Source organism: Mesoplodon densirostris, chromosome 4 (assembly GCF_025265405.1).
Source record: "Mesoplodon densirostris isolate mMesDen1 chromosome 4, mMesDen1 primary haplotype, whole genome shotgun sequence".
Taxonomy (NCBI): domain Eukaryota; kingdom Metazoa; phylum Chordata; class Mammalia; order Artiodactyla; family Ziphiidae; genus Mesoplodon; species Mesoplodon densirostris.
In genome coordinates this window covers 2,624,712-2,637,591 of record NC_082664.1, presented here as the reverse complement: position 1 = coordinate 2,637,591, position 12,880 = coordinate 2,624,712, and the positions used below count along the sequence as shown (strand labels likewise).

Sequence of the window (12,880 nt, the reverse complement as noted above, 5' to 3'; positions counted from 1 at the left end):
TCTTAACCTCTCCTCCTCCCAAGGACGAGATACAAGGATACAACTGTTCAGAGTTTAGGTTAAGCTAGTTACTTTCTGTGAGTATGCACTTTCTTTTAGTGAGCTGATTGTCTTATTAGCATTAGACTGTATTCATATGACAGAAGTAAGTTTTTGATTTTTTTGCTTTATAAAAGGTTATCCGTCACAGACTTCCTACCAGTTGAGTCAGGAAGTTCTGCCTCCTTTCTTTCTACTCTGTGTACTTACGCTCGGACTTAGGGACAGAAGTTGGGGTTAGAGTAATATTTTCCAGCCTTTTTGAAAATTATGAAATATAGTCCATACGTAAAAGTATACTAATCCTTATTCTTCTTGGTCTTTATTTGGGCTTCTTGACAGTATAAAATATAGGTATCTTTCATCAATTCTGGAAAATTCTGAGCCATTATCTATGCTCCACTCTCTCATGCAGTTTTGTATTTTTCATTTTTTTGGTCACTCTACTATATGCAGATTAATTTCTCATTGTTAATCTTTCTCCTAAGGCAGAAGCAGCTTTGAGTTCTTTGTCTTCCTCTCTGTGTCCTTGCCTTATTACAGACTTTGGCCTGATGTTTCCTCTCTCTCTTGCCAGGCTTTCGGTTTTTTAAAGATGATGTTTGTATATTTCATCTAGCATCTTTAGTTGTCCTCAGGAGGAATATTTGTGTGAACAACCCAGTACATTATTACCAAAAGTGATAGTTCAAAGTGATAGTGTGTCCTTTGATTCAATATTTACTTATTCTAAGAAAAGTACAACGTCGTACGTGTAAGAACATTCATTGCATCGTTGCTTATTTATGGGAAGCCTTAGAAGTCTCTTAAATGTCAGTGAACAGAGGCCTGGTGATTTTTATCTGTGTAGGGGAGTGTGTGGACTTTGATAGGAGCCTGAAATAGCTATTATGTGTTATTGTGGAAAGACATCTGTCGTTCAATATTTCCTTTTGGGGAAGTGTGTTAGTTTTCAGATGACTCTTGATGATGTGATCCTTCGTGTTGCACTCACATATACAGACCCCGAGCACACCCCTGCGGGTCCTGGAGCATGCCGTAGGGATTGCCGCTGTGTGGAGGTGGCTAGATGACAAATGAGTGCCTGCAAGTGCAAGTGTCTGCTCTTGTAACTTTTGATTTGGATTCATATTTGAAACTGCTATTTGCTTTCTCTGTCCATGGCATCTTAATATATTTGGAGCTTTTCACTAGGCAGTCATATAGCTTTGACTGCACTTGAGGATTCACTCAACGACCAGTGTTTATGAAGGTGTGTGCCAGGGATGGTGTGAAGCATTGAGAATATAAGTTAAAAAGACCTGGTCCCTCCTCTTACAGAGATGATCATTTAATCATGCAGTTACACAAATACATGCTTTTGGAGGTAAATGCTCTGAAAGATAAACTCTCTGGGGACTTAGGACAAGGGTTCCTGACTTGAGCTGGGGTATCAGGAAAGTAACAATTGAGCTTGGAGCTGAAGAATGAATAGAAGTTATAGAAGTTACCTAGACAGTTTGGGGGTCAGGGGGAGGGGAAAATGTGTGCAGAGGGCCTGTAATAGGAGAAGGCCTGGGGTGTGGGTGGGCAGGGTCAGTTGGAGACTGAATAATGGCCCTCCACAGAGAGCCTCACCCTCCTCTTCAGAACATGTGGTGACTGTGCTACATCAGGTGGTAAAGAGAACTTTACAGAGCAAGTTGAGGAGCTTGAGGTGGAGGGACTGTGGGTGGGTCTGGTGTCATCGCAGGGCTCTTAGCAGAGTCAGTCATAGATGTGAGGACAGAAGCCGGAGTGATACAAGGAGGGGGCAGTGAGCCAGGGAGTGCAGGCGGCTTCTTGAAGCTGAAGAGGTGGGGAACGGGTTCTTCCCCACAGAATCTCCAGAAGGAACCAGCTGTGCAGACCTCTGGATCTTAGCCCAGACTGCTTTTGGACCTCTGACGTTCAGAGCTGTAAGAGAATGCTGTAAATGTGTGTTGTTTCAAGGTACTGAGGTTGGGATCATGTGTCACAGGAGCAGTAGAAGATGAGTGCGGTTGTGTTGGATGAGATACAGGCACAACTGGGGACAGGGCCTGGGGCCGTGACTAAGAATTTTAGGGTTTTTTTTTTTTTTTTTTTTTTTGCAGTACGCGGGCCTCTCACTGTTGTGGCCTCTCCCGCTGCGGAGCACAGGCTCCGGACGTGCAGGCTCAGTGGCCCTGGCTCACGGGCCCAGCCGCTCCGCAGCACGTGGGATCTTCCCGGACTGGGGCACGAACCCATGTCCCCTGCATCGGCAGGCGGACTCTCAACCACTGCGCCACCAGGGAAGCTCAAGAATTTTAGTTTTAATACTCAGAGCAAGGGGAAGCTGTTGAAGGTTCTAGGTTTACCTTGGCATGAGTGTGTGTGGGTGGGGGAACATCAAGGGATGAGATCAGTGTTTTGAGAAGACCACTCTGGTCATATTGGAGAGACTGGACTGGTGGGGACCAGCATGGACATGAGGAGAAGTCCAGGTGAGACTGGATGGTGACTGACGACTGGGGTGACGGCATGGAGTGGGGAGCTGTTTGTGGGATGGCCGGACAGGACCACGTGAGGCATGGATGGGGATGTGAGGGAGGAGAGGGGCCGCAGGAAGCAGGAGGTGCTGCTCCACGCTTTGAAGTGTGGCGGTGCCTGTGGGGAAGAGATGAGGTTTTCGTGTGTGTGTGTGTGTGTGTGTGTGTGTGTGTGTGTGTACACACAGCTATTTCTATACCTATTCTGTCTACTTACATTAAAACGGTGAGATCACACTGCTACCTCTAATTCCAGTCCAGCCCCGAGGTTTCAACGTGAAAATTTTGTTATATCCAGTTTAAAATACTTTGATTCAAAATACCTTTGCTGGGACTTCCCTGGTGATGCAGTGGTTAAGAATCCGCCTGCCAGCAGGGGACATGGATTCGAGCCCTGGTCTGGGAAGATCCCACATGCCGTGGAGCAACTAAGCCCATGAGCCACAACTACCGAGCCTGCGCTCTGGAGCCCACAAGCCACAACTACTGAGCCCGCATGCCACAACTACTGAAGCCTGTGCACCTAGAGTCCGTGCTCTGCAACAAGAGAAGCCCCCGCAGTGAGAAGCCCATGTACTGCAACAAAGACCCAACACAGCGAAAATAAAAAAATAAAAAAATAAAAATAATAAATTAAAAAAAATAATAATTAAAAAAATACCTTTGCTTTTGGCATGATACAGGTGTTATTTCATCTATATAACTGTTTTAAAAAATTATTTCTAAGTAGAAATCCAAGAACACACATTCAGTGAATTTCTGTGAATTACATTAGAATCATTTTATATAATTTAAAGTAAATCATTTTTTTTAAATTGAGATTTAATAGCATTTCTGAACAGCTTGACCTTGGTTCCAGGCTGTGGACTCTTGCAGGGTTTCTGTTGTTTTCATATAGCAGTTTTGAATTTGTCCTGGGATGGTGTCCTTAGTTGTGATTAAATGCCACAGTGCTACCCCCCCTTTTAATTTGGTGATATTTTTGGTGGTTGTTTCCATCCGTTTGATAGCTTTTCTTTTGAATTTAAGAGAATGGCCCGTCTGGAGTTTCTAATAACTGAAAAGGGAAATATTCAAATTAAGTTTAATTTTGTATTTGGAATACCAACCCATACTTGGAGAAAGTGATATGTAATTATTTTGAAGATTTAATTGTATGCTTAAATCATCAATGTAGTAATTAAACTTATTTTCTATAGTGTACAGTGTCTAGATTTTATGATAAGAAATGTTATTATGTTCTCCAGTTAAAATCCATTATATACTGTTTGGAACCCTGACTGCTGAATTTTTTGGTTAGATTTTATATTTAAGAAACTAGCAATTTTCATGGTTTCCAGTTTTTTCCAGTTCATGTGAGATATTTTAATGTTAGTAACGTCGGATAAAGAGATAACAGGAAAATAAAATTTAAGGTTGAGGTATTTCTCATATCACTTTTGGATTACACTTTGCTGTATGTGGTTTGTTGATTTGCGTTAAATGACCCGTTTTCTTTGAGAACTTACCTGTAATATTTTTCTGGCCCCCTCCTTTGATTTGGTTGCTGCTGCACAGGTGAAAGAGCTGCACAGCCATGAACATGTCTTTTGCTTCTGGTCTTCCCTCTGGCGGTGGATGTGGAGGCTGGACTTGATTTGCGCTCGGTCGGCTGCAGCCAGTGACCTGAAAATGTCAGCCTGTGTCTCCTGTTAAACAGAGAGAGGGCTGTGGTTTAGACAATACAGTTAGGACTTCTGCAATTTTTTTCTTGTAGCATTTCTGTCTTTAAGCAGCAACCTTCAAAATGCATGTAATCCAGGAATGGAAGTCACATCAGTGTTGCCAGAGTGATGGCTCGTTTAGCAGCACCGTGAGCCACGGCTGCAGGTTCTGCGCAAAACACACAGCTGTGACCTTTCTGTCTGTCTAAAGAGTGTGTGTTCCCTCCTCCCCACGCAGGCCTCGTCCCTCTCACCCTGTGTCCCACTCCCTGTCCCTGCAGCTCCCAGCGCTGTCGCAGCTCAGGAGCTCCTCCCTCTGTCTCTCCTCGTTTGTTGGGCCGCGTGGAGTCTCATCCCTTCCCTTTGTGTTAAAAAGGCCTGTTATTGATTGATAAGCCTACCAACACCAAGGATGGGAAGGTCTCTATTTTTTCCCGATTTATGCATCTATCATCTCAGTTCTTGCATTTGTAGACTGGCCTGGGTACCCAGCCATCATTTAGAATTCTACATAATTTAATAAAATCTTGGAACCATTTGTAAGTTAGAAACTGTTCACACATTGAGTTTTGCTACATGTTTTGAAGGTAGTGTGGTTAAATTAAAGCGCTTTTTAGCTGAGAGTGCTTCTGGAAGGGGTGAGATTGAGCGCAAGTATACCAGTGGGAACACAGGACAGCGTCAGTGATTGTGTTTCTTAAAAGCTAAGCCGAGCAACGGAAGGAGAGTGAGATGCGAGAGTGGACAGAAATGCACCCTTTGGAGTTTGGCGGTCAGTAGTGAGGTGACTAGAAGGTTGGAAAGCTGTTGAGGGCAGGACTTAGAGAACTTTCCCCCGAAGTCAGTGCCGCGATGCCCTAGAAGGAACTCTGTTTCCACAAAGAAGCTGTTTTTGCTTTGAGAGAGAATAGAACTGGCTCCTCTGTTCTTGAAATTCAGAACAAGTACTGCACGTCTTGATTCAACTGTAGGAAAATAGCCATATTTTAATTGTATAGTTAGACCGATTTTGAAACTGAGAGTATGTGTAGGGGAAAATGTAGGAGAGCAAAAGCAAAGCGTGGACACGTGTGTCAAGTGGGAAGGGTGATGGCAGAACAGAGGGAGAGGCTGGGACAGAGAAGCAAAGGGCTGGGAGGAACAGGGAGGGGGGCATTGAGGGGAGACCTGGGGAGGGAGCCAGCTCAGTGCTGCGTTTGGGGGAGACAGGGAAGCTTTCAAAGTTTATTTACGTTGGAAGTAAAACTTACTTCCCAATAGAAGTCTGTATCCTCTGAATTTTGATGATTTATCAAGAATTTGTGGCATCCCCGGAGTATAGTGCGTGTATTTACAGGAGGACGTTCAATAGCAGGGCTGGGCAGAGCTCCCCAGGGTGTGTCTTTCTTTTTTTTTTAATAGTATATTTATTTTATTTAATTTATTTATTTTTGGCTGTGTTGGGTCTTCGTTGCTGCTTACGGGCCTTCTCTAGTTGCAGCGAGCGGGGGCTACTCTTCGTTGCAGTGCACGGGCTTCTCATTGTGGTGGCTTTTCTCATCGTGGAGCACGGGCTGTAGGTGCGTGGGCTCAGTAGTTGTGGCGCACGGGCTTAGTTGCTCCACGGCATGTAGGATCTTCCCGGACCAGGGATCAAACCCGCGTCCCCTGCATTGGCAGGCGGGCTATCAACCACTGCACCACCAGGGAAGCCCCCCAGGGTGTGTCTTTGTCAGAGTAAAGTTGTCCCTTCCAGGGTGCTTGTTCCTAAGGTATCCTTATGGTGTTTGGTTGTCTACTACCGATTTAGTAGCAAGGAATGAACACTTAACAAATTGGTGTGAAATTTCAAATAAAAGTTTGTTCTTTAAGCTAATCATTTTTGTGCCGTTTTCGAGTGATGTGTACTGTGCTCTGCAGCTCTTTTATCTTAGGAGGTAGAGCTGAGCCTACAACACTGATTGCTGTGATGGAGGGTAAGATGGTGCTCATCTTGTGTAAGTTATTCGCAGTGGGTGCTAAGGGCATTTTCTAATTACCCTGCTCACAGTGTTAGCCTGTAGAATATGTATTTGTGTGTGTATACAGCTTGCTGTATATATAGAGAAAACAGTAGGTTGTTTACCTTGTCTTTTTTCATATAAGAAATAGCACTGTATTTGTTTTGTCTGAATCCAGGTCCAAGGCCACCTTTAGCTAAATCAAGCAGTGTGATGTGCATCCCAGAGACAACTTATAAATATCCTGATTTGCCTATAAATCGATGTAAGGAAGAGGTAAAATTATTTTTGTCGTAATGTAGTTTTGTTGTTCGACTAAATGCCGGCGACCCAGCACTTGGTTTCTGGTCTGAAAGTGATGAGGTGCTGGGCAGGCACCCTGGGGAGGTGGTTTTGTGTAATAAGCGTGTTGATGGCCTTCCGTTCGACTCCCCTTCATTTGTTCAGCCTTCCCCTGAGCTCATCTCCTCATATATAATTATTCACCTAGTCTTCCCTGCTCTGAAATAAGTGTGAGTAAACACCTGCTGGGCCCCAGGAGAGCTGCTGCTTGCAATACTCGCTGCCCAGACTTTTTAGAAAGCAAATAATACCCTCAGCCGCAGTCTTCTCTAGCATTCCACTGGGTTTTCTTTACACTCTGCCTGGTTTGTTTGCCTGGTGATTGAGCAGTCATTGATACATAATTTTAAGAACAATGTTGGGCAGTATAGCAGCCGGATGATTACACTTTTAATTAGTTACATGTTATTAAACATGGGTAAAAGTAAGCGTATTGAAACCTTAATTGACTATACTAGCGGAAGAAGTGGTTATAGATAGGACTAAACTGTAAATGTTCTAAATTTAATTTTTATTTTGCTTTAGATTGAATTATGCAGCTTTTGTAGAGTAGATATACTTTATTAATTTTTAAGAGGCCAGTATTCAAATTAATTTGTATTCCCTGACCTTGGCAGTTGCTAGAGTGATAAGAGCTTACACATATCTAGGGTGGAGGCGGGGAGCGGTGGGGAGAGTTTGGGCTGGCATTCTATGGGGCCACTGGCGGGCTACTCCATGCAGTCTGTACGTGGAGCACGAGAAGTTCATTGTTTTAAAGTGTGTCTGAAGAGTTTCAAATGAGAATTTAAAGCCACTTGAGTGTAATAACAGCTGTGTTTTCATGTTTCTCAGTAGAATTACATGGAGGTTCATTACAAAATTTTAAAATAATAGAAATTTAGACTTAGCAAGAGCTATAGAAATTCATTTTGGTGTTTTCATATTTATAGACGAAGAAATTGAGACATAGAGATCAGTGAACTTGGCCTGAATTTCTGTGGCAATTAGTTATTGTTCACAGTGTTCAAATTGGTTTCAAATTCAGCAACCATTAGTAACCTTCTTTCTCTCATTTGTGATGTTTAGGTGGTTAGGTAATAATTTAACTTTTAAGGATGAAAAGAATATAAATTCTGAAAGTCTTCCTGAGATAAAGCTTTTGGTTCATAGGTAATACTTTATTTATTTTTTTTTTTTGCGGTACGCGGGCCTCTCACTGTTGTGGCCTCTCTTGTTGCGGAGCACAGGCTCCGGACGCGCAGGCTCAGCGGCCATGGCTCACGGGCCCAGCCGCTCCGCGGCATGTGGGATCCTCCCGGACCGGGGCACGAACCCGTGTCCCCTGCATCAGCAGGCAGACTCTCAACCACTGTGCCACCAGGGAAGCCCCCGGTAATACTTTGTTACATCATTGTTAAATCTGTGACAATTTTGAAGGTTTTTTTTTTTTTTTTAAATTCTAGGTCATTTCTTTGATAGAAAGTAATTCTGTGGTAATTATACACGGTGCCACCGGTTGTGGTAAAAGTACTCAGCTCCCGCAGTATATCTTGGATCATTACATCCAACGCTCTACCTACTGCAACATTGTGGTCACCCAGCCGCGGAAGATCGGGGCCAGCAGCATCGCCAGGTGGATCAGTAAAGAGCGCGCCTGGACTTTGGGTGGTTTGGTGGGCTATCAGGTGAGATGAGAGAGGGAGCCATCTCTCTCTGTTAATTTTTCTTTTTTAATTTATTTTTTGGCCATGCCACATGGCATGTGGGATCTTAGTTCCTTGACCAGGGATTGAACCCATGCCCCCTGTGTTGCAAGCACAGAGTCTTAACCACTAGACTGCCAGGGAAGTCCTCTTTGTTAATTTTTTATTTTATATAAGTTGATGATAAGGTGTGATTATTTTCTGCTGGAAAAGAAAATGAAATCAGTTGCTTATAGAGCAGAATTATGGCATAATTTTTTTTTTTTTTTGGTGGTACGCAGGCCTCTCACTGCTGTGGCCTCTCCCGTTGCGGAGCACAGACTCCGGACGCGCAGGCTCAGCAGCCATGGCTCACGGGCCCAGCCGCTCCGGGGCATGTGGGATCTTCCTGGACCGGGGCATGAACCCGCGTCCCCTGCATCGGCAGGTGGACTCCCAACCACTGCGCCACCAGGGAAGCCCCTGGCATAATTTAAAAAACAGTGAATCTCTGAAGTTCTTGAAAATATTGATAACTTTAGTTTCTTTCTCAGTTGAATAGAAAAGAAGTGAGAATGCTCAGACTTGAGAACGGCTTTTATATAATTTTATCTTTAATTATATCTTTATGTTGAATATGTCTTCATACACAATCATTTTAACATAAAAATGATATGGGAAGTACGACTAGATAGGCCAATCTCTCCACCCATCACCAAAAAAGAAGAAGAAGAAAAATCAACTTGAGAATTTCAGTTTTAATTTAGACGCTATATTTTTTGTGATATACAATAATTTTTTTCCCTTTCTTACCTTCATTAGGAAATGAACATAGCATTTTTTGGTAGTTAAATGTGAACCATTTAAACTGAAAAGTTTCTCCTTTCTTTTTTCCTTCCCCAATTGTAGGTAGGGTTGGAGAAAATAGCGACAGAAGACACCAGGTTAATTTACATGACGACCGGCGTGCTGCTTCAGAAAATAGTTAGTGTCAAGAGTTTGATGGAGTTCACGCATGTCTTCATCGATGAGGTAAGTACTCTGCTCTTACGTTCATGTTCCTATGTGATAAGAGAACACAGTGCACGTTACCTGTAAAGTGTCAAAAAGTACTTTGGGCCTATGTCTGCTTATTCTACTTAGAATGTTGATTTTCTGTTTTTATCCTTTGCTCTTACTTCCAAAATGTCGGTGGGGAGGTTGAGGACTGTGAATCCTTGTTTAGAGCAGGGGTTGGCAGACTACAGCCCTCAGGCCAAAATTGTCCCCTGTTTTTGTAAGTAAAGTGTTAATTGGCACACAGTTTTGCTCTTTATTTATGATTGCTGGTGTTCTACAGAAGAGATGAATAGTTGGGACAAGACCATATGTTCCGTGAAGCTGGAAGTATTTGCCCTCTGGCCTTTTACAGGGAAAGGCTGCTGACCCTGGTTTAGAGTGTTAGCCACATCAGACAATTAAAAGAACTTTAATTGTCTGTAGGTATTTTTAGTGCCTTGCAGATACTTTCCATCTAGTAAAACAAGGACAATAATATCTTTTAAGAAAATGAATAAAGTAAATAGATGATATTGATCTATTCACTTTTCTAAAAAAATCTCTAATAAAGTATTGTGAACCCTGTCTTTGTGCCAGTCTTAGCTTCTCGACTTCTTTCAGTAAGGATGGAATATTTAATTGATTTTGATTTGATTCTATTCTGTTCTGTTTAGGCCGCGCCACGCGGCTTGTGGGATCTTAGTTCCCTGACCAGGGATTGAACCTGCACCCTCTGCAGTGAAAGCGCCGAGTCCTAACCACTGGACCACCAGGGAATTCCCGATTTTGTTTATAGAGTCTTTTGAGGTGGGGAGATGCTGTGTTCAAACAGTTTTCCCAGGAGCTTTGGAAATGCCTCTACCCCAAACTCTTGAGTTATAAACCTCATCAGTAATTATGCCTTGAGAAGCTTTACTTATTTCTTGTGGCGTTAGAAACATCAGCAAATAAATAGGATTTGTGGGAGACTGTGAGGTGGGGCTGGAGTACCTGATAGAGGCTGGAATGAAACCCTCTGAGCAGTCCTTTAGGGAAAGGTCTCTCCATTCTCTTGATATGTTGTGTGATCAGTATAATACCGAAATATCCTGTCGATGGAAATAATCAGTAAACAATCTATAATAGGAATAGAAAAGAGTGTTATTTGAGCCAAACTGAGGACTATAGCCTGGGACACACTGATTAAAGAAGCACTTGAATTGTGTTCTGCTGGACTACAAAATGGGGGGCTTATAAAGGCAAAAACTGAAAAATACAAGTTGTTTGTTGAGAATTAGGATTGGAGCCGGAGAGAAGTAAGGGTGCTAGTTAAGCAGGGATTGGTCGGGGTCTGGAATGGTTGCATAGTTACAAGCAGAGACCTTGAGACCATAAGGTTGCAGTTGGCAGCTGCTGGCAGATACTGTTTTGAGAATGGCTGGAGGTGTCCTTGAGTCTGTATCAGTTCAGAAAATTCAGGTTCCAAGTGATGGAGGAACGTGTCTGAAACCACATCCACAAGGGCCACCCGGCTCCATTTTGGATGCCTGAACCATAGTTACTCCATTTTTATGTTTAAGTGCATTCTCTTCTTTAATGGTTAAAGCAGATGCACAATGCTTGTGTGACAGGCCACAAAACAAGGCTGTTCTAATAAGCATAAAGTCCAAGCATGTCAAGTATAAGCCAGAATGACTTCCCCATACCTCAGTATGTGAAAATTTCTCCCATCGATACTGCAGGTAAAGCTGAGTGGGTGCATTTACTAGCTTGTGTACATTTACTTGGTTTTAAATTACTGTTGGTTGTTTGGGAGAGTAAAAGGTGGAAAATACGTTGTTATTCTTTGCAATACAGTGTGATGTACAGTATGGGTCATAATTTTTCTTTATGACTTTTGGCAGTTTTGAGTGTCTTTTGGTAGTGATGAAATTCAGACTTAGGCAGTATGCCCAAAGGTGGTATTATACAGTCCACAGTAGTTACTGTTTGTTGTTGAGCCTTTTACTGAGGCCTCCAGATAGCGTGGTGGTGTGGGGTGGTTCACTCCAGAGCTCTGCTTCTCATGCCTCCATTTATTTCTGTAGATGCAGCAACTTTCTGACAGTGTTAGGGGGTATCTTTGCACACACACGCCTGAGTGACGTGGACATGCCCATGCACACTGCGTTACTGGGTGCATTCTTTCCTGAAGCTGTGTGATGGTAGCTGAACACAAGTCAGCTACACTGTGCACGAGCTTGTCCTGCAGGGGAGTGTCTCGTCACTTGGTTACACGAGCAGCTTCCTACTCTACCACCGTGTCCCCAGCTCCTCGTAGGTGTTCTAATAACTGTTTGCTTAAAGAATTAGTGGGTTGGATAGACCTGAAGTTTCAGTTTTACAAAGAATATTGTTCCTATTGTGCAGGATGATTTGAATTCCAAAAGAAATCTAAGAAGTTGAAGGTGGCCAGGCAGTTGAAAATGGAATGATCATGTCCTTAACTTCTTAGCTCTTGAAAAAGAATAAACTAGCTTCAGGTGAATCATTCGTTCAGTAAACATTTTTTGAGTACCTGCCTCATTAGGTGCTGAGGTTATAAAGATGCAGGAGTTGTAGTTTCTGCTCTCAGCCACTCTGCTGGGGAGACACTTACCTACTGAGATATGTGTAATTATGGGCAACGGAGAAGGGCCTGGGGCCGGGAGAGGACTGTGGGCCTCCTGGGATATAGGGGTGAGTGGGGTCCTCAGGGCAGGAGGGGGAGGCCGCCCGGCCTCCAGCAACTGGGAGAAGCCGGCTTGTGTGAAGTCAGAGCTCTGGAGGCTGTAGTGGTGGTGTGGAGGCCAGGGGCGTCTCAGCGCTAAGGAGAGGTCTCTTTGGGGCTCTTGCCTGAGCACAGCCTTTATTTTTCTTTGTTAAGTACGCGAGGCAGGATGTTTGTGTTGAGGAAGTGCTCTGGGGTTTGGTGAGAGAACGAAATGAGAGTTAGATTAATAAGGTGTCTGTTAGGGTTTCCAGCCGTTAGGCAGGAATGTTAAGTGCTTTTCAGCTGCTGTGTTTTTTTTTCTTTTCTCTGTACTACTTTTGTCCATACCTGCTTCAGTGGGAAGTGCGGCCGGGAAGGAGCCGGCTAGAGAATAAACAATGGAGCCTTTTGCCTGGAGGAGAAGGGAGCGCCCTCTTTCAGACTCAGTAGCTAATCTCTCCACCTGGGCAGAGGAATGTCCCAGAGTAGAATCTGCTGTCCCCTTGTGCCTTGGGGAGCCTGACTGAGTGTAGAGAAACGGCCACACGTGACTTAGCCCTGGGTGTTGGCTGGTTTGGGGCAGGCCCTCGGGGACTCGGCCTGGAGGGCGCTGTCTGAGCAGCAGGCCCCCGGGGGACCCCGCAGCCCCATTTCCCCGGGTGCTACTTCGGGGCTTCCTGTTGCCCTCAGCTCCTCACCCAGCCCTGCGCTACCTGTTCCTGCCTGAACCAGCTCTTCCGGAGCCCACCCTGTGAGCTCCAGCCTGCCAGGCAGGGGGCACTGCTGCCCAGGCATAGCCACCGCCCTGCACTCCCTTGCTGAAGTAGTAGTGTAAATACGCCCGTGCAGAGGGGTGCCGTGGGCCGGGAGCGGC

At 44.2% G+C, this 12,880-nt stretch overlaps 1 protein-coding gene across 1 annotated transcript in view; it reads left to right on the top strand.

Moving 5' to 3' along the window:
* TDRD9 (tudor domain containing 9) overlaps positions 1-12,880 on the top strand; it is a 110,572-nt gene that overhangs the window by 22,362 nt on the left and 75,330 nt on the right. The window contains exons 5-7 of the mRNA XM_060097867.1: positions 6,431-6,528; positions 8,040-8,261; positions 9,168-9,290. Coding sequence (XP_059953850.1) covers positions 6,431-6,528; positions 8,040-8,261; positions 9,168-9,290 — 443 coding nt within the window. The remainder of the gene's footprint in view (positions 1-6,430; positions 6,529-8,039; positions 8,262-9,167; positions 9,291-12,880) is intronic.